The sequence below is a fragment of the Salmo salar genome, chromosome ssa23 (assembly GCF_905237065.1).
Source record: "Salmo salar chromosome ssa23, Ssal_v3.1, whole genome shotgun sequence".
Taxonomy (NCBI): Eukaryota; Metazoa; Chordata; class Actinopteri; order Salmoniformes; family Salmonidae; genus Salmo; species Salmo salar.
The window spans coordinates 18,217,398-18,243,709 of NC_059464.1; the positions used below are offsets into that span (position 1 = coordinate 18,217,398).

Here is a 26,312-nt window from a genome sequence, read left to right on the forward strand (position 1 = left end):
TCACGGCCGGTTGTGATACAGCCTGGAATCGAACTAGAATCTGTAGTGACGCCTCTAGCACTGAGATGCAGTGCCTTAGACCGCTGCACTACTCGGGAGCCCTAAACTGTATAGAGAAGGACATTCAACAAGTGCAGCACTTACACAAATGACTGATTGGCTGAGAGAAAGTGATGATAAAAAGATTGTTAGACTTGAGTGCGGCTTTTGACATTATCGATCATAATCTGCTGCTGGAAAAATGTATGGCTTTACACCCCCTGCTATATTGTGGATAAAGAGTTAACTGTCTAACAGAACACAGAGGGTGTTCTTTAATGGAAGCCTCTCCAACATAATCCAGGTACAATCAGGAATTACCCAGGGCAGCTGTCTAGGCCCCTTGGCAGCAGCTAATGGGGATCCATAATAAATACAAATACACATGCGGCGATCATCCGTTCACCTACTCTGCGTCTAACAGGCTCACAACACCACTCATGCGAGCATTGCAAAATAAATGTAGAAATATATATTATTCAATTATTGCACCCACACTGCTCGCGAGCGCGCCAACGAACATCTGCATTGCCAAGGGCTAAAATAGAAGTCAGTTGTATTTGTGACGCAGATCGCCCTGCAAGTTCTGCCTCTCACATCTCATTGGTTTATAGAAGCAGGTACCCACATGCCATCTCCTCATTGGTTATACCCACGTGGGTGACTGAAAGACGAACAAGGTCAGTGGCGGTAATGCACCTAATTTATGAAAGTTGCCAACCGCAATATCAAGTCCAGAGAAGGAAAAGCGTGGAAGGAGGAGAGATGACTAGAAACGATTCGGTTGACCGTTTTATGTGTGGATTCATTGGTGGAGTTGAGGACCTTCTGCATTTCAGGTAAAATAACAACTCAATGTTTATATCCCAGGACAAATGAGCTAGCAACAGAAAGCTAGCTAAATAGGACAAATTAGCTAGAAAGTGCAAGCTAGCTAGCTAAATTGCCATAAATGTTTAATGCTTTTCGACCTGTCCCCAAATTAATATAATTGGTTTAAAGTTTGTTTTGATATTTTAACCTGCATGTTGTGATCGCGATTGGTGTGGGGGTACAAAATACATTAATGCACGATGGCGTACGATGGCGCATGTGTGCAGACGGTTTGGGTTCCGTGTCACAAAGACATGGTGGTTAGAACCAAAGATCTCAAATTTTGGACTCATCAGACCAAAGAACGGATTTCCACCAGTATAAATGTCGATTTGCTTGTGTTTCTTGGCTCAAGCAAGTCTCTTTCTTATTGATGTCCTTTAGTAGTGGTTTCTTTGAGCTATGTCTGTTACTTGAACTCTGTGAAGAATTTTATTTGGGCTGCAATCTGAGGTGCAGTTAATTGCCGAAATCCTCTGCAGCAGAGGTAATTCTGGGTCTTCCTTTCCTTTGGCGGTCCTATACATATACAAATGTTGAGGGCAATGCCCTTTAGATTCCTGGCGAAGGTGGGCACTACTGCCTTGTAGAGGTGGACCTGATCACAAAGGCTGTCCAATTCCAGGGTGGAGTAGTGGGCTAGGTAGATGTTAGGTTTCGAGGCAATGTCACGGGAAATGCTTGTGTTTACCCACTGTATGGTAGCAGGGTGGAAGTATTTTCATGGTTGCAGGGTGGAGAAAACCACCTGAGTTGAGGAAAGTGGAAGAAGCTTGAGTGTTGTGGCCACCCTTTCCTGCTGTGCACTCAGGTCATTTGTGCCTGTGTGAATTATTATGTGGCTGGGTGACCTTAGTTGGTCCACAGACAGCAGGTCTTAGGGGCAAGCTGGGAGTTTGGACAGCAGAGTCTAGCCACTGTGTTTGGAAAAAAGTGTATTTTCTTGTAGTATTTCTCATTTGAGCTCATAAGGAGTACAATATGTGGCTTTTGTGTGTCTTCAGTTGGTGTGTGTGGGGGGGGGGGTTGATAGGAGGGGGTCTCCTGGGTTGGTGGTTCTTCATTTATATGTCCTGCTGTGATGTCGAGGCTGTGGTAAGGATCTGGGGTGAGCTGTTCTGTGACGCTGTCGGCTATGGTCAGGATCTGATGCGGGCTCTTCTGCTTGCTTGTTTGGGGTTGTTTGTCTGCAGGGCTGTTTGAGGGGGTCTGTTCTGACTCAATTGGGGTAGGGGAGTCATCACCAACAGAGAACTTCTCCTGCTGTGAACCCTCTTTGATTCTGTGTCCTGCTGAAGCTGTTTGCGGTTGCCCTGTACTAATACTGTTCCAAACTTGTACAGGTTGACATTGGCTGTCTCAGAGTCCTTGTTGTCTAGTATCCTGAGTTTACACCCATCGCTAACCCCCCCTCTCTTGACAGAGGGGTAGTGTGTCAATACAGCACTGCGCCATGATAGGGGTTGGTCTGTGTGGAAGATGAAGTTGCTTACGTTCCAATTGTTGAAGCAGTCAGCAAAAAGTGTCTCTGAATTGTCCACGAGGAGCTTATTTTTGTACGCTTTCCGTGCCTTCTCATTTTTTACATTCAAGGCCTACTGTACTGTGATGACCTCTGCACAGGGGGGAGCCATGGAGCAGGGAGCCAAAGTGGCCTATGCATTTGGGTGGGATGGAGGCTGTGAAACTGACATTGTTGGGCCCCAGGGCTTTCACACCTTTAACTTCACACATCGGTGCAAATTGAAGTTTCAGCCGGGTCTGTTCTGTCCTAACAAGCTTGGTAGCCATAACTTAGCATTCCATCTTCATAAAAACCTATATCTAAAGATTATTGTAATGTAATTTCCTTCTTGGATTTAGAAGTAGCTTTCCGACTGAACATTAATCACTCAGTTCCAGGTTGGAAAATATTTTCAGGTTTCTGTTGTGCTTCATATGTTGGGTATTGATTTGCCAGAACATTTGCTGGATAGTCCTTGGTAAGAATCCTTGGTAGTAGGGATCTTTCTAAGTAATTTTGTCCAAAACCGGGTTGTAGGTTTGGAGTAAAGTTTGTGTAGTATCCTATAAACAGTATGTCCTTGTGAAAAAAAAATCGAAGTTTATCGAACTCTAAATTTATCTTTTTGTAAATAATTGCTAGAAAAATCAGGAGCTCATCTGCTCATGAGCTCTGTCTCTCGGTCTCTCTGTCTGGGTCTTAATTCAATTTTGAAGGACTTTATTGGAAACATATGTTTACATTGTTTATTATCCATTTCACTTGCTTTGGCAATCAAAAATGAACAGTAAACATTTACAATCACAAAAGTTTCAGAGGAATATAGATATTTTAAATGCTATTATGGCTAGGTACCGTGTTATAACAATGTGCAAATATTTAAAGTACAAAAGGGAAATGGTATTTGTTCTTCACTGGTTAATCTTTTCTTTTGGCAACAGGTCACAAATCTTGCTGCTGTGATGGCACACTGTGGTATTTCACCCCAAAGATATTGGAGTTTATCAAAATTGGATATGTTTTCAAATTCTTTGTGGGTCTGTGTAATCTGAGGGAAATATGTGTCTCTAATATGGTTATACATTTGGCGGGACTAATACTGTTGCTTCAATCTAATTATCTATATGAAATGTGTAAGAAATATAATTTACATTAGTCCTACTTAAATTTTGGATGTTAACCAAATATGTGTTCATTTTCCAGTTCTAACAAAATTAAATTACAGAGCCCTCTGAAATATTGTATCATCGGTTGAGCATGAATGATCCCCCCATTTAACTTGGTATAGAGTGGCTGCAGATGAGATGGAATTCTGGAGCTCTTCCCTGCACACACAGATGGGTGTTGATTACAAAATATGTATCAATACAATCAGTTTAAGTGAAAAAAGGTCAGCTAATCTCATTGAAAAGGAAATACATTGTATGCCAAGACAAGGAGCGAGTCTTATCACCATCTATATCAATTGGCCCTAGTTAATTCTGTAATGCCTCTAAATGATTGCCAGTATCGCCCATGGGCTGCGGACGTTGAAGTAAGCTTACAGCAACAGTCAACAAAGTGGATAACAAATTGTCCTGTATGACTGAAGCTGCCGGAGATCAAACAGATCAATGCTGGACAGATCCCGCCAAGCCTTGGGATCTTTGAAATGGAGAAAGCGTCAACAAATATGGATAAGAAAGGAATATCAAAAACACTGGCACTGGATGCCAAGGCAATAGGAATCAATACCTGACCCCAGAGCAGTGTTGTCATGTAGCTGAAATACTAAACAACATTCATCAGACACAGAGCTTTCTGAGACCCGTTTGGTCATTAGTTGACCAATCACAGCTCACAGCTTACACCCCCACTTTTCAGTTATTGTTCTCTTGCTAGATGGTCAGTTTTCAGAAGAACAAATTAGGTTTGCACTTCAATACCGAATCAGGATTGTCATCATCTAATGTTTGTCCTGTTTCCTGTTGTGTTGCAGTGGCGGCTTAGAAACTCTTACATAAAGAAAACCACAGGACATCCTCAGCGTTCATCTGGAGGCTGTAGTGTAGATCTTGTGTATCCCTCTGTAAGTCATGTATTTCTGAGATGCGATGGGGGCCGACTATCATTGAGAAAGCGATTATCTCCAGCTGGTTTTGAATCAGTGCCCAGTGTTCAACATAGTTGGTTGAGACTTACAGGCCTAACCCTGTCAGCTCCCTCTCTCTGAGAACGGCTTAGTGTTGTATTGAGGATGTAAACAAAGGTAGCATGCCCACTGTCTCACGTCATTTAGCTCTATGATTACTGCCATCATTCCACCACACACCAACTGTACCGCACCGATAAGTCTCTGGCATTTGAAAATGAAAATTGGGAACCATACATACTGTATGGTTCCCAATTATTAGCACAGGATACATTAGCTGGGGTTTGCTTTATTGGAACTTACTGGAAGTTGTGAGTTGGCATTACAGGGAAAGAACCAACAGGAGAGCAGACATTGATGTGACTGAGATATATAGCATAGGTTTTCAAGAAAATCACAGACCATCTCAGCTTTTCTCATTCATTGACCTTCAGTATGTGCAGACTCACAATGGACTTTTCAAAGACATGTCTTAGAGAGAATATGAGAAGAATGGTAAATACAAGCACACAGAGAGACAAACATGTATGCAGCCACACATGCATGCATGCACATACACATCAACACAAACACACACAATCAGAAGAAAAAAACATTGAAAATAAATCAGTACCTGGTTGGTGGGGTTCCAGCTCACCACTCTCAGAGCTGTCCATCAGACCTCCAAGGAGACAGAGAGTAGGGCAGAGAGGTATGATGGAGGTAGAACAGGTCCTGACCCCTGTCAACACTTGGTTGACTCACACAAAACACAGAGACGAGCCCAAAGAGAGCGCATAGGGTGTAGTCACAGTGGAGTGCTGTTTACCGATAAGGACACTTCTACTAAGAAATCAGAACAAAGGGTGAATGTCAAAAGTTTGAAGTGGCTCACCTCAACTTTGCATTCACCTATCCAGCACCTGTCCACAGGAAAGGAGATTAAGAAAAGGAGATGAGGAAAGGAAACAGTTTTAGACTATTGAGATGCAGCCCAGACATTCACTATCCCCCAGAGACCTGCCAAGCGTCATATCTCAGCCATCTGATTGAAATTAGAGGTGATGACACAGGACTATTGATTTAGAACTTAGAGTATCTGCATTTTCTAAAAGGACAGATCCAGTATTGATTAACTATCTTTACCACTGGGATCATGTTAAGTGTTGTACAGTAGTCATCAGGACTGGACACATCTAGCAAAATAAAATTGTGACAATACATAGCTGGAAATTACTGAGTTGGCAGTGTTCAAAACTGACCGTTTAGCCACGGCTCTACTCAGACATTCCATTCTGTTTTACCAGTGTGAAAACACTGACAGTACAGCAAGAGAGACACAAATTAATTGATTAGACAATATCTGTGTGTACAGATGGGGTCAACCTGTGCCCGAGCACCTGCTCTTTTGCCCTCATATGAAAATGTGCCCTTACAGCTCGTCTGCTGCATGCAGTGTGGCTACGGGTGCCGGGCAGAGAGTTTGAATACTGCTAGGCAGCTAGTTGGCAATTTTTGTTGTTGTATGCATCGGTCATGTTTGTCTTGCACCATTAAGGACAGAGAAGGGGGCAGATCTCAGTAGCAGAACAAACTATAATCAAGTAAAAACAAGTTTGTTTAGCTGATAGCCACTTTTTTCCCAAAGTCAATCGTCTCTAGTCATTTCAAGTTAAAAGGCCAAGGAATAACTTGCGGTTGCTTGTTTACGTCGTGTCATGAGTGAGTGTGTTCCCTTTCAGTCAGTCAACTTCGGTAAAACATACTATGGGGTAGAGGCCTTTATGGGTCAAAAAGTTGGACCTGTTCCGAAATGGACCTGGGCCTTTCCATTCCGGACCCGATATGCATCATTTTTTAAATATAGAGACCTGATCCAAGTGAGGAAAGCAGCAGAAACCTTATTAACTCGAGCTGATAAAGCGCAAAGGAGAGGTAGAAAATGCTGATGCTTTAGCAGGGGCTGTGGTGTGTATGTAGGCTACTGTGAGTGTGTGACACAGGGTGCAAGGAGGAGGGCGAGACAGCAACCAACCAAGCTGACTCGCACAATATAGTAGACCAATAACTGCCATAGCTAGGTTATTTATCATCCAATATAATCAAGTAGTACCTGTATTAACTGCATCAAACCGGGAGAAGCTAGTTGGCTAGGATAATTGAGGCTGCATGCGCTTTCTCGTCCTACACAGTTAAACAACAAAAACTACCTGTTAGCTCTTGGTTGTTGTAGCCTATTCTGCGCCTGTAACTTTGAATTCCATAAATTTAATTCCATCTTCTTTTGACTAGATATATCCTAACTTCTGCCACACACAGAGGCTCTATGCCTGTAGCCTATTGCTGCTTTGATGACTTATGATAGGTCAACAACAGGCTACATGCGCCACTCCCATGAAAAGCAAGAGCAGCTGCATATATTATGCAATTTCTATCTCTCAATATCTCTCTCTCTCCCTACTGCAGCCTCGCTATAGCAATAAGTATGATGGCTAACAGTGGTTTGCGAAAGTATTCACCCCCTTGGCATTTTTCCTACATCTAGACGTTCCGCTAGCGGAACACCTGCTCCAATATCCAATGATAGGCGTGGCGCGAATTACAAACTCCTCAAAAATACAAAAACTTCAATTTCTCAAACATATGACTATTTCACAGCATTTTAAAGACAAGACTCTCCTTTATCTAACCACACTGTCCGATTTCAAAAAGGCTTTACAGCGAAAGCAAAACATTAGATTATGTCAGCAGAGTACCAAGCCAGAAATAATCAGACACCCATTTTTCAAGCTAGCATATAATGTCACAAAAAACAAAACCACAGCTAAATGCAGCACTAACCTTTGATGATCTTCATCAGATGACACGCCTAGGACATTATGTTATACAATACATGCATGTTTTGTTCAATCAAGTTCATATTTATATCAAAAACAGCATTTTACATTGGCGCGTGATGTTCAGAAAATGTTTGCCTCCCAAAACCTCCGGTGAATGTGCACATTAATTTACAGAAATACTCATCATAAAGGTTGACAAAATATATAGCAATTATTTAAAGAATTATAGATACACTACTTCTTAATGCAACCGCTGTGTCAGATTTCAAAATAACTTTACGGAGAAAGCACATTGTTCAATATTCTGAGTACAGAGCTCAGCCATCAATGCAAGCTATACAGCTACCCGCCAAGTCATGGCATCAACAAATCTCTGAATTAGTGTTATAAATCTTTCCTTACCTTTGCTGATCTTCAGCGGAATGCATTTGCAGGACTCCCACTTCCACAAGAAATGTTCATTTGTTCGATAAAGTCCATCATTTATGTCCAAATACCTCCGTTTTGTTGATGCGTCCAGAACACTATTCCAAAGGCACGATTGCGGTAGCGCAAATCAGTAGACGAAAAGCTCAAAAGTTCCATTACTGTTTGTAGAAACATGTCAAACGATGTTTACAATCAATCCTTAGGGTGTTTTTAACATAAATAATCGACAATATTCCAACCGGACAAAAGCGTATTCATTACAGAAGAAAAATAAAGAATGCTAGCCATGCGTGTAAGCGCATGAAGTAACTACATGCCCTCAGACAATCCACTGCTTGAACCGGCTGTTATTCCCTCAAAATTTACCATAGAAGCCTCAAACAACTTTCTAAAGACTGTTGACATCTAGTGGAAGCCTTAGGAAGTGCAAAATGACCCCACAGACACTGTAGTTTCAATAGGCAATGGTTTGAAAGACTACAAGTGTCAGATTTCCCACTTCCTGGTTGGATTATTCTCAGGCTTTTGCCTGCCATATGAGTTCTGTTATACTCACAGACATCATTCAAACAGTTTTAGAAACTTCAGTGTTTTCTATCAAATTCTACTAATAATATGCATATCCTAGTTTCTGGGCCCGAGTAGTAGGCAGTTTAATTTGGGTACATTTTTCATCCGGCAGTGAAAATACTGCCCCCTATACCTTAACAGGTTTTAATACCCTCCTTACCTGGTCCCTGAGTTTTGGTGGTGGTGGATTTAATGGTGCTCCGTGGGATGTTCAAAGTTTCAGATATTTTTTTATAACCCAATCCTGAGCTGTACTTCTCCACAACTTTCCCTGACCTGTTTGGAGAACTCCTTGGTCTTCATGGTGCCCCTTGCTTAGTGGTGTTGCAGACTCTGGGGCCTTTCAGAACAGGTGTGCATATATACTGAGATCATGTGACAGATCATGTGACACTTAGATTGCACACAGGTGGACTTTATTTAACTAATTATGTGACTTCTGAAGGTAATTGGATGCACCAGATCTTATTTAGGGGCTTCACAGCAAAGGGGGTGAATACATATGCACGCACCACTTTTCAGTTTTTAATTTTTGGGAATTTTTTGAAAGAAGTTAATTTTTTTCATTTCACTTCACCAATTTGGTCTATTTTGTGTATGTCCATTACATGAAATCCAAATTAAAATCAATTTAAATTAAAGGTTGTAATGCAACAAAATAGGAAAAATGCAAAGGGGATGAATACTTTTGCAAGGCACTGTACATGCCCTGTGTCCAGTGCGAGCTATAAGCACTTACATTGAATGGACCCGGGATATCCGGTTAATTGACCAGCTTTTTGTCTGTGTTGCTATTACAGCTCGCTTCAGAGCGCTCACTAAGCAGAATCTCTCCCAATGGATTGTGGAGGCTATCTCCCTGGCATGTAACAGCAAGGGTTGAGTAGAGGGGTACACGCCCACTTCACCAGGGCTCTGGCAGCATCTTGGGCATTGTTTAAAGGGTAAACTATAGGAGATATTTGTGCTGCGGCGAGTTGGGCATCACCACACTCTTTTGTGAGGTTTTATCGCTTGGATGTCACTACTCCCAGTGTGCTTTCCGCTAGGACAGGGGAAAGTCACTAGGCAGCTCGCCGTGTTGGCAATACCCAGACTTCTGCATCTGGCGGGGTCAGGTCTGGGTGGTCTGCCATGGACCGTTTCATTTAGCATCAGTTGGGGTTATCTTGGAACGTGATTATATTTCCCCGAAGTTGACTGACTGAAATTGGAATGTAACGTTATGACTATAACTACTGTTCCCTGAAGGAGGGAAACAAGGTACCACCCGTTCCTGTACTCACTGCTGAGTGGCATTTAATTGAAGGAATTCATCCGAGCCTCACACTTGTCATCTGTGGAAGGCGGGGCTTCCAGTGAGGCACACATTTTATTGGCCTTGTCAGGTGTGATTGTAGATCCATTAACCAAAATCACAAGAGTGTGACTCCCCATAAACGATTGTACCTCGTTTCCCTTCTCCAGGGAACAGCAGCTATAGTCATAACGTAAAGTTTTTGCAGAAAATAAATAGGCCTGTAAATGTTGATATTTTGGCTACAGAGTCATTTGGTATAGTATGAATTTCGAGTAATGAATTTGTTGTTTTGAGGGGGGGCGCATGTTGTGCACGTGGGCATGCACTTCTGTGTGTGGTTTTGCATTTGTGTACCTATTTGCTGTATGTATGTGTGTGAACAGTTTCTGCAGTGCGAATGTCAATTAATCCCAGCCTAAATAACCCATAGTAATTTAAAAGCTTCAATCCCACTCAGAGCCAAGGCAATTTCCACCCACTCCCCATCTCAGAATGTCATGACTCAATGATTGCATAACAGATCCAATATTCAGCCTTATTGACAAAGCCTGACTGTATGACAGTACTACCATTGTTCATGTACTGTATATTTTTTTGAAAGAAGAAAAATCCTTTCCTCTTCGCTATCTTTTGTACATAATATTATTTTCCGTTGTCATGCATTCAGAATGAGTGCATTCATCAGAACCCAGATGTTCTTGGACTTCCTTTCAATATATTAAAATCTGAGACCTAAAAAGTGATTTCCGACACAGCAGGAACTCTGCTTTTCATGACAGACTAATGTATAATCTGTATTTGTGTGCATGCCATCCTGTCACTGTGTTGTTTGTAAAGTGGGCATCCTGAATATCTTTGCACAGGTAGATTTTTGCATAACCTCTATCGCGTCAAGTCATTCCATCTCCTTCAGAACTGCAGCAGCATAAACAAAAGAACACACACTCACAATAGCAACGGTCATAAAAACTATTTGAATAAATGCGACAGTTGGACAATGGATGAAAATACTCCAAACTTTTTACATTTTTATAATACATCAGATATTGACTTAATTATAGCACATAAAACATTTTACTGGCGCAGAGAAAAAATGAATGGAGTTCTGGGAATTTAGTGGGAATTTATGTATTCAATTTATTGTAAAATTTCAGTTTTTCTTAAAATGCAGTCATACAGTTAAAGTCGGAAGTTTACATATACCTTAGCCAAATACATTTCAACTCAGTTTTTCACAACTCCTGACATTTAATCCTAGTAAAAATTCCCTGTCTTAGGTCAGTTAGGATCACCATTTTATTTTAAGAATGTGAAATGTCAGAATAATAGTAGAGAGAATTATTTCTTTCAGAATGTATTTCTTTATTCACAATCCCAGTGGGTCAGAAGTTTACATACTCTCAATTAGTATTTGGAGCATTGCCTTTAAATTGTTAAACTTGGGTCATACGTTTCAGGTAGCCTTCCACAAGCTTCCCACAATAATTTGGGTGAATTTTGGCCCATTCCTCCTGACAGAGCTGGTATAACGGAGTCAGGTTTGTAGGCCTCCTTGCTTGCACATGCTTTTTCAGTTCTGTCCACACATTTTCTATAGGATTGAGGTCAGGGCTTTGTGATGGCCACTCCAATACCTTGACTTTGTTGTTCTTAAGCCATTTTGCCACAACGTTGGAAGTTTGCTTGGGGTCATTGTCCATTTGGAAGACCCATTTGCGACCAAGCTTTAACTTCCTGACTGATGTCTTGAGATGTTGCTTCAATAAGCCACATAATTTTCTATTCTCATGATGCCATCTATTTTGTGAAGTGCACCAGTCCCGCCTGCAGCAAAGCACCCCCACAACATGATGCTGCCACCCCTGTGCTTCACGATTGGGATGGTGTTCTTCGGCTTGCATACCTCCCCCTTTTTCCTCCAAACACGACAATGGTCATTATGTCCAAACAGTTCTATTTTTGTTTCATCAGACCAGAGGACATTTCTCCAAAAAGTACGATCTTTGTCCCCATGTGCAGTTGCAAAGCTTAGTCTGGCTTTTTTATGGCGGTTTTGGAGCAGTGGCTTCTTCCTTGCTGAGCATGCCTTTCAGGTTATGTCGCTAAAGGACTTGTTTTACTGTGGATATAGATACTTTTGGACCTGTTTCCTCCAGCATCTTCACAAGGTACTTCGCTGTTGTTCTGGGATTGATTTGCACTTTTCGCACCAAAGTACATTCATCTCTGGGAGACAGAACGCATCTCCTTCCTGAGAGGTATGACGGCTGCGTGGTCCCATGGTGTTTATACTAGCGTACTATTGTTTGTACAGATGAGCGTGGTACCTTCAGGCCTTTAGAAATTGCTCCCAAGGATGAATCTGACTTTTTTTCTGAGGTCTTGGCTGATTTCTTTTGATTTTCCCATGATGTCAAGCAAAGAGGTACTGAGTTTGAAGGTAGGCCTTGAAATACATCCACAGGTACACCTCCAATTGACTCAAATTATGTCAATTAGCCTATCAGAAGCTTCTAAAACCATGACATCATTTTCTGGAATTTTCCAAGATGTTTAAAGGAACAGTCAACTTAATGTATGTAAACTTCTGACCCACTGGAATTGTGATACATTGATTTATAAGTGAAATAATCTGTCTGTAAACAATTGTTGGAAAAATGACTTGTGTCATGCACAGTGTAGATGTCTTAACCGACTTGCCAAAATGATAGTTTGTTAACAAAAAATTTGTGGAGTGGTTGAAAAACGATTTTTAATGACTCCAACCTAAGTGTTTGTAAACTTCAACTGTATACGTTTTGTTATTAAATCAGGTAGTTTTCAAAATATTTTGTTTTATAATAACAAAAATTAGGTGCCAAATTAGCATAGATACATAGGCTGTATTTGCACATATTAATGCATTAACATAAATGGGTGGATCAGGGCTGCAACCACTAAACACTTGCTCTGTCTACCTAACCTGCACTCACCTGCGCTGTCTAGACTTCCTCATTAAAATGCTCTTGCATAATTCAACAAGTGTGTCAATAGCAGGATACAATCGGATTAAAAATCTAATCAAATTGTATTTGTCACATGCAACGAAAACAACAGGTGAAGAAGACCTTACAGTGAAATGCTTACTTACAAGCCCTTAATCAACAATGCAGTTTTAAGAAAATACCACAAAAAAAGAGAAGAATAACAAACAATTAAAGTGCAGCAGTAAATAACAATAGCGGGGCTATATACAGGGGATACCGGTAAAGAATTGTGCGGGGGCACCAACTTTGAGGTAATTGAGGTAATATGTACATGGAGGTAGAGTTATTAGAGGGTGGGGGGGCACAATGCAAATAGTCTGGGTAGCCATTTGATTAGCTGTTCTGGAGTCTTATGGCTTGGGGGTAGAAGTTGTTTAGAAGGCTCTTGGACCTAGACTTGGCGCTCCGGTACCGCTTGCCGTGCGGTAGCAGAGAGAACAGTCTATGACTAGGCTGGCTGGAGTCTTTGACAATTTTTAGGGCCTTCCTCTGACACTGCCTGGTATAGAGTTCCTGGATGGCGGGACGCTTGGCCCCGGTGATGTACTGGGCCGTACACACTACCCTCTGTAGTGCCTTGAGGTAGGACGGCCGAGCAGTTGCCATACCAGGCAGTGATGCAACCCGTCAGGATGCTCTCGATGGTGCAGCTGTAAAACCTTTTGAGGATCTGAGGACCCATTCCAAATCTTTTCAGTATCCTGAGGGGGAATAGGTTTTGTCGTGCCCTCTTCACGACTGTCTTGGTCTGCTTGGACCATGTTAGTTTGTTGGTGAAGTGGACACCAAGGAACTTGAAGCTCTAAACCTGCTCCACTACAGCCCTGTCTATGAGAATGGGGAAGTGCTCGGTCCTCCTTTTCCTGTAGTCCACAATTATCTCCTTTGTCTTGATCATGTTGAAGGAGAGGTTGTTGTCCTAGCACCTTATGGCCAGGTCTCTGACCTCCTCCCTATAGGCTGTCCCATCGTTGTCTGTGATCAAGCCTACTACTGTTGTGTCATCAGCAAACTTAATGATGGTTTTGGAGTCGTGCCTGGCCGTGCAGTCATGAGTGAACAGGGAGTACAGGAGGGAGTTGATCACGCACCCCTGAGGGGCCCCCGTGTTGAGGATCAGTGTGGCGGATGTGTTGTTACCTACCCTTACCACCTGGGGGCGGCCCATCAGGAAGTCCAGGATCCAATTAGTGATGAACTTTGAGGGCACTATGGTGTTGAACGCTGAGCTGTAGTCAATGAATAGCATTCTCACATAGGTGTTCCTTTTTGCCCTGGTGTGAAAGGGCAGTGTGTAGTACAATATAGATTGCATCATCTGTGGATCTGTTGGTGTGGTATGCAAATTGGTGTGGGTCTACGGTTTCTGGGATAACGGTGTTGATGTGAGCCATGACCAGCCTTTCAAAGCATTTCATGGCTACAGACGTGAGTGCTACGGGTTGATAGTCATTTAGGCAGGTTACATTAGTCTTCTTGGTCACAGGGACTATGGTGGTCTGCTTGAAACATGTTGGTAATACAGACTCAGACAGGGAGAGGTTGAAAATGTCAGTGAAGACACTTGCCAGTTGGTCAGAGCATGCTCGCAGTACATGTCATGGAAATCCGTCTGGCCCTGTGGCCTTGTGAATGTTGACCTGTTTGAAGGGTCTTACTCACATTGGCTGTGGAGTCCGTGATCACACAGTCATCCGGAACAGCTGATGATCTGATGCATATCTCAGTATTACTTGCCTCGACGCGAGCATAGATGTTATTAGCTCGTCTGGCAGGCTCGTGTCACTGGGCAGCTTTCGGCTGTGCTTCCCTTTGTAGCCCTGCCACATCCGACAAGCGTCGGAGCCGTTGTAGTACAATTCAATCATAGTCCTGTATTGATGCTTTGCCTGTTTGATCTGTCGTTGGAGGGAATAGCGGGATTTCTTACAAGTTTCCGGGTTAGAGTCCCACTCCTTGAAAGCGGCAGCTTTACCCTTTAACTCAGTGTGAATGTTGCCTGTAATCCATGGCTTCTGGTTGGGGTATATACGTACAGTCACTGTGGGGACGATGTCCTCGATGCGCTTATTGATGAAGCCAGTGACTGATGTGGTGTACTCCTCAATGCCATTGGAATATGTTCCAGGATTCTTCCAGTCTGTGCTAGCAAAGCAGTCCTGTAGTTTAGCATCTGCTTCATCTGACCAAGTTTTTATAGACCGAGTCACTGGTGCTCCCTGCTTTAATTTTTGCTTGTAAGCACGAATCAGGAGGATAGAATTATGGTCAGATTTGCCAAATGGAGGTCAAGGGAGAGCTTTGTACGTGTCTCTGTGTGTGGAGTAAAGGTGTTCTCGATTTGTTTTCCCTCTGGTTGCACATTTAACATGCTGATAGAAATGAGCGAAAACTGATTTAAGTTTCCCTGCATTAAAGTCCCCGGACACTAGGAGCGCCGCCTCTGGATGAGCGTTTTCCTGTTTGCTTATGGTGGTATACAGGTCATTGAGTGCGGTTTTAGTGCCAGCATCGGTCTGTGGTGGTATGTAGACCACTACGAAAAATACAGATAAACTATCTTGTAGATAGTTTGGTCTACAGCTTAACATGAGATACTCTACCTTAGGCAAGCAAAACCTAGAGACTTCCTTAGATATCCTGCACCAGTTGTTGTTTACATATGCATAGGCCCCCGCCCCGTGTCTTACCAGAGGCTGCTGTTCTGTCCTGCCAATGGAGTGTATAACCCGCCAGCTGTATGTTTTTAATATCATCGTTCAGCCACGACTCTGAAACATAGGATATTACAGTTTTTAATGTCCCGTTGGTAGGATATACGTGCTTTCAGTTCTTCCCATTTATTTTCCAGCGATTGAACGTTAGCTAGCAGGACGGAAGGCAAAGGCAGATTAGCCACTCATTGCCTGATCCTCACAAGGCACCCTGATCTTTTTCTGCGAAAGTCTGTTTCCTTCTCCATAGAATGACGGGGATCTGGGCCTGGTTGGGTGTCTGTAGTATATCCCTCCTGTCCGACTCATTGAAGAAAAACTATTCGTCTAATCTGAGGTGAATAATCGCAGTTCTGATGTCCAGAAGCTCTTTTCGGTCATAAGAGACGGTAGCAGCAACATTATGTAGAAAACAAGTTAGGAACAACGCAAAAAAAATAAAAAAATAGCATGGTTGGTTAAGAGCCGATAAGACGGCAGCCATCCCCTCCGGCTCCATTATCACCCAATGTTCACACTTGGTTTAACAAGAATTTAAGCTTTCTGCCAATATCAGATATGTCTTTGTCCTGGGAAATGTTCTTGCTACTTACAACATCATGCTAATCGCATTAGCCTACGTTAGCGCAACCGTAATATGGAGGACCAAACCTGCTATAATTAGAAATAAATGCACACATATAAATAAATCCATACAAATAAACGAGCTAGAAAATACTAAAATACGGACACATTTAAAAAAAAATGTCTCTACATATCTGTATGCATTCAATTATTTATCTGTGTAATATCGAATTATTCAAACTTGATTTTATGATGAACTTATATATAAATTCATTTATTTCTATATTCCTCCAATATGATCATGAGAGGATGTCAATCATAAGTCTGTGGGTGAAATCTAACACACCATTGGTTGTCCTGGCATGTTGTCCGATTGCTTTTGCCCCACCCATATGAAGTTAGCCACAATAACAATTCGCCACAATAGTGGAATTTGTGGTTCGCCTTCAAAATAAAAGTTCCGTATTGAAACTGATGCAACCAGATACAAATAGTGGAATCATGCCATATTTGGAATAGAAAATGCTTAACAAGTTTGGAATGTTATAAATTCACCAAGACAAATAATCAGTTGAAATCACACTGTGAATGTATTAGACTTCAGAATTTAATTTGGGGCGTACCTTATGCATTATACAGCCTTGCCTATATATATTGGGTCCATGAAATATTCACAACTGTGAAGAGTTACACAAATATTAGCGTCATACCTCTTATTGCAGGACTTTGACTGTGGGAAATCACATATGAGATTCTTCAAAGTAGCCACCCTTTGCCTTGAAGACAGCTTTGCACACTCTTGGCATTCTTTCCACCAGCTTCACCTGGAATGGTTTTCCAACAGTCTTGAAGGAGTTGCCACATATGCTGAGCACTTGTTGGCTGCTTTTCCTTCACTCGGCAGTCCAACTCATCCTAATCCATTTCAATATGGTTGAGGTTGGGTGATTATGGAGGCCAGGTCAACTGACGCAGCACTCCATCATTCTCCATCCTGGTCAAATAGCACTTACACAGCCTGGAGGTCTGTTGGGTCATTGTCCTGTTGAAAAGCAAATGATAGTCCCACTAAGTCCCACTTCTCCAAGATGGCGTAGCAGTTAGACGTCTTTGACCTTCGTCTTGTCCCATGTGTGTGTATATATATATTTACATCTTTTCTTCGCATATTATATATATTTTTTCTAAAAACTCAACCTCAAAACACTCTCCTGCAACCCGCCTCACCAATTACAAAAAAAGGTATTATTTACCTCAAATCTGAAATCCTCAATAGAAGCTAGCCAGAGGTTAGCCAGAGGTTGGCCAGTTCACTGGCTAACGTTGGAGTTCAGCTAGCCACGGTTAGCGGTCATCAGCTATCCTTAGCTCGAAAAGCTATCGCCAGTTTTGTACAGCGCGACTCAGACCAGAGCATACCGGACCTATTTTCTCTCCATGTCCCCGGATTTCTAACGCAGGCTCTGGACATCTACACCTGGATCTTGCAGCTAGCTAGCTGCTACCCGAGTGACTATTGGCTAACGTCGGTCCCGGAGCTAACATCAATTATTACGGAGCTAGTCAGCTGAAGAGTTCCATCAGCCACTCCTGGTCTACAATCACCTATCCAGACCCGTTTTACTGCCGATGCGGAGCCCCATCGGGCCTTCACGACTGGACTACCAACGTTATCTGTCCGAGGGAGTTATCCAACAGGCCCCTCCGTCACGACGTAACCTGAACGCCCATCTGCGGCCTGCTAATCGTTAGCTGTCTTATCGGCTGATATCTGATTAGGTCTTTCGGACAATTTTCTTGGGCCACTATAACTATAACTATTTTGCCAATTGGACTGGTCCCCCCTACCATACGGAATGCCACTAATCTACAGACGAAACGCACGAGGTGGCTAAAAACAGACCTCCCTCCATCTTCAGCCAGCTTGCTACCTATGATCCGGCTAGCTGTCTGAATCTCACGGGACCCTTATGATCACTCAGCAAAGCATGCCTCTCCGTAACCCTTTCACATGTACCATCACACGGGGTGTGATCGTTCTACAGTGGTCCCTGAAGCGTACGATCACACCCATGTGATTAGAAGACTCATTTAGAACGCTCGTTTAGAACGGCCAGTTTTGAATGACGCAACAATCAGCATTTGAAATGGCCAGACTTTTTTCAGAAACTATTTACACAAACACAGTCCTTAAATAGTTATGTCCAGAATGTGAGCAGTTTATTTTTGGATGCATGTTCAGATATTCACAGAAGTGTGTGTGTGTGTGTGTGTGTGTGTGTGTGTATATATAGCATAACACAATCATCCTAACCGGAAAAATGTAGGCTACATTTGTCCTAGCGCTAACTGAAGAAAGATTGACCCAACACAAGCAGTCATATTTTCTAACTCTCGGCTGACATAAACTACAATGTGAATTAGCTAATAGCAATCACTATGTATAATTAATCACATCACGGGTGAGCTCACCATTGATCGAAATAATTAGGTAAAACGCTTTCTAGAAATCGACAGTAATCCGACGATTAGTTTCAGCGCGCAGCCATGCATTTTTTTCCTCACAGAAACCGAAGATAATAACAGACAAGATGAGTTAGGTCTGTTTATAGTATGCATGTTGAAGGGGTGTGTCTACCGTCGTTCACATCCCACCATTCATTTCCAGAAGTCCTCAAAAAAATGAGTGAACTCTTACTCACCTCATTTTGTTATAACATCTTTGGTCAGACGATTACGTGAAACCCAGAATGCATTGTATGTCAACAAACATCGCTACACAGCTGGAATTAGCTTAGCTCATCATAATCAGTATAACCTTCAAATAAGTATTTCACACACATAATATGTGCCCATTACAATCTATGCAAGAATCGGAATGCATGATTTGTCACCTAGAATTGAAAACATGTGAATAAAACAGTAAATACACATAATTACCACACAAAACATTTTCTGATAGTGATTTATTGATACAAGTGAGGCATGCCGGCAGTCAATCACGTACCCTCTCTCTCTGAGCCATTCAGTGTTGTTGTTTATGTCTGTAGCTAGTGAGCTAAGCTGTAGCATTAGCAATGTCTTTCAAAAGGAGACAACTCACAAATGTGGAAATTCTGGAGATTTTTTAAATTCTGACAATGAGTCTGAGTATGAAAGTCAGAAATCAGATTCTGACAGTGACAGTGAGGAGCTGCCCCCCAACCTTGTAGCCATTGAGAACCGTGAATCTGAGGATCCCTTGTCCACTGACGAAGTACCAGGTCCCTTTGAAGATGCTGGTGGTGATGGAGGCAGACCGACAGTGGATGATGTACAAGAGTTCTGTGGTAGCTGGAAGGCCGCCAGTCATTTCACCCCTCCTGGCCCTGCTGTTTGCTTTGATGAGTCCGAGTCTGGAGTGCAACGCCCCTTGCCATTTCCAACTGAGGCAGAGTGCTTCAAGTTGTTTCTGACAGAGGAGCTCGTGGGAAACATGGTACAGGAGACCAATCGCTATGCCTTGGAGCTACAGGAGAAGAGAGAGCCAGGAGTGAGGGGGAAACTCGCTAAATGGGTAACAACCACAATTAGTGAAATGTATACCTTCCTGGTGACAGTCCTCCTCATGGGGATAGTAAAGAAGAACTCCCTAAGAGACTACTGGAGCACAGATCCTATGTTTGAAACTCCCTTCTTTGCCACCCTCTTTTCCCAAGACCGCTTCCTAATTCTGCTGCGATGCCTGCATTTCGTCAACAATGCTACTGCCATCCTAAGTGACCCGTTATACAAAATAAGAATTGTTCTTATCAGCCTGACATCAGCATTTGGTCGGGTCTTTGTGCCATAATAGGACCTATGCATTGATGAGTCCCTGATGTTATGGAAAGGTAGGCTGGCGTTCCGTCAATATATTCCCTCCAAAAGGCACAGGTTTGGGGTCAAGTTCTTTGTCATGTGCGACGTGAAGACAGGATATGTCCTGGATATTATAGTGTACACAGGGTCTACCACTGACATCAAACATTATGAGGGGCTTGGGGTGTCTGGGTCCGTGGTGATGACCATGCTGGCTCCTCATCTCGGCAAGGGACACACTTTGTACGTGGACAATTGGTACAGCAGTCCCACACTCTTCCAGCATCTGCTCTCCAACAGCACAGGGGCCTGTGGCACAGTCAGGTCGAACAGGAAGGGGATGCCGGCATTCGGATGCAGGAAGATTCAGAGAGGGGAGGTGGAGTTCCAGGAGAATGGTCAACAGCTGGCAGTAAAGTGGCATGACAAACGAGACGTCCATGTCCTCTCCACTGTCCATACAGCAACCATGTCGGCCACAGGGAAGGTGGACCACCTGACGGGAGAGAGAAAGATAAAACCAGATTGTGTGCTAGACTATAACCTCAAAATGGGGGCCGTGGATAAGGCGGACATGATAAACAGCTTTGTGGTATGCACTCGGAAAACGACCAAGTGGTATAAGAAGATATTTTTACAGCTGATCGACACTGCTATCCTCAACGGCAGCATAGTTCACCGCCAACTAACAGGTGAGATGATTACTGAACAAGGTATTTTTTTAATTGGATGTACAGTTCACATACAAATCCATTATGCAATTACAATGACAATATCTCACCAACCTACCCACTGCCTCATCATCCTCTAACTTTCCTCATCCTCCCCACTCCCTCATAGGTAAAGTAATTACCTACCAAAAATACAGAGAGAACCTCATGAGAGAGCTGTTGGAGGAGCACCACACCCCTCGGCGCCCCTCCACTGGGGGTCGCCCTGCTGTAGACAATCCCCTACGCCTCACTGCACGGCATTTTCCCTGCAAAGTCCCTCAAACTGCTGCTCAAGGTAGTCGCACACGGAGGCACTGCAAAGTCTGCCTGTCTGGCGCCAGGAGAAGTAAGCAGAGGAAGATGACAAAATACATGTGTTTAGCTTGTGATACACCTCTATGCATTTCACCATGCTTTGAGGAGTATCACATGCTCAAGCATTATTGAGCACATCTGCAGCAATAAGTGACTGACTGACCTGACAGGTGACTTGACAGGTTACCTGCCATGATACTATGCCTTTAGAGGTGGGGGTGGAAATGCAGTTGTTGTTCAGTCACTGCATGAATATTAAATATGGGTTATGCATATTCAATGTTTTGTCCTCTAGTAAAACAAGTTGTTGTTGAACCAACTACCAATACTTCAATAAAATAGACGACTATTACATATTGGCCTATGTGTTTTCTTGCTGTGTTTCCATCCAGTAAAACTGTTAAGGAGAGAACGTTAAGCATACAAAAGCTGTCCTCAATCTTCAGCTCGAAAGATGTCCAGTTCCAGTTATGATAATGGCAAATACTGTTTGTGGTTTCTGAAAGTACAGAATATAGAGGAATTATTAATTAGAATACAATATAAGGATATAGCAATAAAACAATATTACAAATAACGTAATAAACACAGCTATAAAAATAGTTTATTGCATTGACAAAATCACAGATTTGAGTTATAACAGTAAGAAACTAACTTTTGAGCTCCACAAAGGGGCAAGGCAGGGCAGAACAGAGCTATGCTGAATAGACCAAATAAACAAACAATGGTCATATGTTTTATTTTATTTAACTAGGCAAGTCATTTAACAACAAATTATTATTTACCTATGATGGCCTACACCGGCCAAACTCGGACAACGCTGGGCCAATTGTGCGCTGCCCTATGGGACTCCCAATCACAGCCAGTTGTGATACAGCCTGGATTTGAACCAGGGTGTCTGTAGTGATGCCTCTAGCACTGAGATGCAGTGCCTTTGACCGCTGCGCCACTAGGGAGTCGTAAGGCCATGTAGCTTCAAAATACAACACAAGCTAATACTTCTCCGACGCAACTAGCATTGTTTTACAGAGGTAATAGAAGAATGTAGCTAGCTACCTAAGCACAATTGAATATAACACCATGAAGGTGGGCCTCCCTGTGGCTCAATTGGTAGAGCATGGTGTTTGCAATGGTGTTTGCAACGCCAGGGTTGTGGGTTCGATTCCCACAGGGGGTCAGTACGGAAGAAAAAAAAAACGTATGAAATGGATTCATTCACTACTGTAAGTCGCTCTGGATAACAGCGTCTGCTAAATGACTAAAATGTAAAGTTATAAAATGAGTAACGTCCCCTCGCTTATAAGAAGTATATATTATGCTCGCTACGGCATACGGAAACTATTATAACGTACTTACTTAGAAACGCAGCATGGATTTGAACCAGGGAGTCTGTAGTGACTTCTCTAGCGCTGTGCCTTTGACCCCGTGCTGTGCCTTTGACCGCTGCGCCACTAGGGAGTCATAAGGCCATGTAGCTTCAAAATACAACACAAGATAATACTTCTCTGACGCAATTAGCATTGTTTTACAGAGCTGATAGAAAAATGTAGCTAGCTACCTAAGCACGATTGAATATAACATAAAGGTTATAAAATGAGTAACGTTACCTCACGTGTCCGCGGTTATAAAGAATATACACAAATCTATTATGCTCCATACATACAGTACGCTACAATAGAAACGACATACATAAACTATTACAACGTAATAATGGACTTACTTTGATAGAAACGCACACATTTCCAAAGTTATTATTAGTAACGAAAACACTGAGGGCAACAGATGGAAAATGTGAACACGTGTGCAGATCCTGTTCTGATGGGAGATTAGCAAATGTCTGCAGACTTGAAATGCACAAACAATTGGAAAGTGCTTGGGGAATTTTGTCCGGGTCAGAAATGTCCCAAAAATTTAATTGTCCGCAAAAGTAAAAATGACTATTTTTATGTGAATGAATGAGGAGGCAGAACACACCTAAATTCAAACTGTTCTTAGAAAATAAAAACTTGTTAGAAAATCATTTGAAATTGAAGTTGAAACAGCCTATAAATAAAAACAGTCTGCGTGCTTTGGTTTGAGGGCAGCGCGGATTAAATGCACTGTTACGTATCAATCACATTCTGGAATGGAGAGAACATTCTAACATCACGTGCATAAAAAAACTCACGCTGTGGCAACCGTTAGAGATATTTGGAACTCACGCGTGAAAGGGCTAATGTCAATATGCCTTGTCCATTGCTGTTCTGGTTAGTGTTTATTGGCTTATTTCACTGTAGAGCCTCTAGCCCTCTAACCTCATTATACCTTATCCAACCTTTCAGTTCCACCACCTACACATGCTATGACATCTTCTGGTTTCAATGATATTTCTAGAGACAATATCTCTCTCATCATCACTCAATGCCTAGGTCTACCTCCACTGTATTCACATCCTACCATACCTTTTTCTGTACATTATACCTTGAAGCTATTTTATCGCTCCCAGAAACCTGCTCCTTTTACTCTCTATTCTGGACGTCATAGACAACCAATTCTCATAGCTTTTAGCCGTACCTTTATCCTGCTCCTCCTCTGTTCCTCTGGTGATGTAGAGGTGAATCCAGGCCCTGCAGTGCCTAGCTCCACTCCTATTCCCCAGGCGCTCTCTTTTATGACTTCTGTAACCATAATAGCCTTGGTTTCATGCATGTTAACATTAGAAGCCTTCTCCCTAAGTTTGTTTTATTCACTGCTTTAGCACACTCTGCCAACCCGGATGTCCTAGCCGTGTCTGAATCCTGGCTTAGGAAGTCCACCAAAAACTCTGAAATCTTTATCCCTAACTACAACATTTTCAGACAAGATAGAATGGCCAAAGGGGGCGGTGATGCAATCTACTGCAGAGATAGCCTGCAGAGTTCTGTCCTACTATCCAGGTCTGTACCGAAAGAATTTGAACTTCTACTTTTAAAAATCCATCTCTCTAAAAACAAGTCTCTCACCGTTGCCACCTGCTATAGACCACCCTCTGCCCCCAGCTGTGCTCTGGACACAATATGTGAACTGATTGCCCCCCATCTATCTTCAGAGCTTGTGCTGCTAGGTGACCTAAACTGGAACATGCTTAACACCCCAGCCATCCTACAATCTAACCTGTTAGGGCTAGGGGGCAGTATTTACACCGCCGGATAAAAAACGTACCCGATTTAATCTGGTTACCACTCCTACCCAGTAACTAGAATATGCATATACTTATTACATATGGATAGAAAACACCCTAAAGTTTCTAAAACTGTTTGAATGGTGTCTGTGAGTATAACAGAACTCAAATGGCAGGTCAAAACCTGCGAGATTCCTTTACAGGAAGTGGCCTGTCTGACCATTTCTGGAACTTCTTTGCCATCTCTATCTTTTACCAAGGATCTCTGCTCTAACGTGACACTTCCTACGTCGTCCATAGGCACTCAGAGCACGGGAAAAACCTGAATGTCGTCATCCCAGCCCCAGGCTGAAACACATTATCGCCTTTCTCAAGTGGCCGATCAAGGGACTCTGGGCTTAGGCGCGTGACCTGGCCGCCCCCGTCTTTGTGATTTTTTTCCTCTGTTTGCCGAAAAGGAGATTCCCGGTCGGAATATTATCGCTTTTCTACGAGAAAAATGGCATAAAAATTGATTTTAAACAGCGGTTGACATGCTTCGAAGTACGGTAATGGAATATTTAGAATTTTTTTGTCACGAATTGCGCCATGCGCGCGACCCTTCTTTACCATTTCGGATAGTGTCTGGAACGCACGAACAAAACGCCGCTATTCGGATATAACGATGGATTATTTTGGACCAAACCAACATTTGTTATTGAAGTAGCAGTCCTGGGAGTGCATTCTGACGAAGACAACAAAAGGTAATCAAACTTTTATAATAGTAAATATGATTATGGTGAGTGCTAAACTTGCCGGGTGTCTAAATAGCTAGCCCGTGATGCCTGGGCTATGTACTTAGAATATTGCAAAATGTGCTTTCACCAAAAACCTATTTTAAAATCGGACATATCGAGTGCATAGAGGAGGTCTGTATCTATAATTCTTAAAATAATTGTTATGCTTTTTGTGAACGTTTATCGTGAGTAATTTAGTAAAATGTTAGCGAATTCCCCGGAAGTTTGTGGGGGGTATGCTAGTTCTGAACGTCACATGCTAATGTAAAAAGCTGGTTTTTGATATAAATATGAACTTGATTGAACAAAACATGCATGTATTGTGTAACATAATGTCCTAGGGTTGTCATCTGATGAAGATCATCAAAGGTTTGTGCTGCATTTAGCTGTCTTCTGGGTTTTTGTGACATTATATGCTAGCTTGAAAAATGGGTGTCTGATTATTTCTGGCTTGGTACTCTGCTGACATAATCTAATGTTTTGCTTTCGTTGTAAAGCCTTTTTGAAATCGGACAGTGTGGTTAGATTAACGAGAGTCTTGTCTTTAAATAGCTGTAAAATAGTCATATGTTTGAGAAATTGAAGTAATAGGATTTTTAAGGTTTTGAAAATCGCGCCACAGGCTTCAACTGGCTGTTACGTAGGTGGGACGAATTTGTCTCGCCTAGCCCAGAGATGCTAAGCTTGATGCTCTCAATCTCACACAAATTATCAATGAATCTACCAGGTACCACCCCAAAGCCATAAACATGGGCACCCTCATAGATATCATCCTAACCAACTTGCCCTCTAAATACACCTCTGCTCTTTTCAACCAAGATCTCAGCGATCACTGCCTCATTGCCTGCATCCGTAATGGGTCAGCGGTCAAACGACCTCCACGCATCACTGTCAAACGCTCCCTGAAACATTTCAGCGAGCAAGTCTTTCTAATCGACCTGGCCCGGTTATCCTGGAAGGATATTGACCTCATCCCGTCAGTAGAGGATGCCTGGTTATTTTTTTTAAATGCCTTCCTCACCATCTTAAATAAGCATGCCCCATTCAAGAAATTTAGAACCAGGAACAGATATAGCCCTTGGTTCTCTCCAGACCTGACTGCCCTTAACCAACACAAAAACATCCTGTGGCGTTCTGCATTAGCATCGAACAGCCCCCGTGATATGCAACTTTTCAGGGAAGTTAGAAACCAATATACACAGGCAGTTAGAAAAGCCAAGGCTAGCTTTTTCAAGCTGAAATTTGCTTCCTGCAACACAAACTCAAAAAAGTTCTGGGACACTGTAAAGTCCATGGAGAATAAAAACACCTCCTCCCAGCTGCCCACCGCACTGAGGATAGGAAACTCTGTCACCTCCGATAAATCCACTATAATTGAGAATTTCAATAAGCATTTTTCTACGGCTGGCCATGCCGCGGTCAATAGCACTGCACCCCCCCACAGCTACTCGCCCAAGCCTTCCCCATTTATCCTTCTCCCAAATCCAGTCAGCTGATGTTCTGAAAGAGCTGCAAAATCTGGATCCCTACAAATCAGCCAGGCTAGACAATCTGGACCCT

The 26,312-nt window shown here is 42.6% G+C and overlaps 1 protein-coding gene across 1 annotated transcript; it reads left to right on the forward strand.

The window, feature by feature from the left end:
- The first annotated feature begins 20,275 nt into the window (after window positions 1-20,275).
- Window positions 20,276-20,969, forward strand: LOC106582572 (piggyBac transposable element-derived protein 4-like). Its single transcript, XM_014165797.2, has 2 exons — window positions 20,276-20,501; window positions 20,650-20,969. The coding sequence occupies exons 1-2, from the start codon at window positions 20,279-20,281 to the stop codon at window positions 20,967-20,969; spliced, it is 543 nt and encodes a 180-aa protein (XP_014021272.2). The 5' UTR covers window positions 20,276-20,278.
- Window positions 20,970-26,312: the final 5,343 nt, after the last annotated feature.

What these genes read in the sequence shown, in the direction of transcription:
- LOC106582572 (XM_014165797.2), top strand. Translation starts at nt 20,279, where the DNA reads ATGTCGGCCACAGGGAAGGTGGACCACCTGACGGGAGAGAGAAAGATA. An exon ending in AGTTCACCGCCAACTAACAG is followed by an intron (nt 20,502 to 20,649) that starts GTGAGATGATTA and finishes ACTCCCTCATAG; the next exon opens with GTAAAGTAATTACCTACCAA.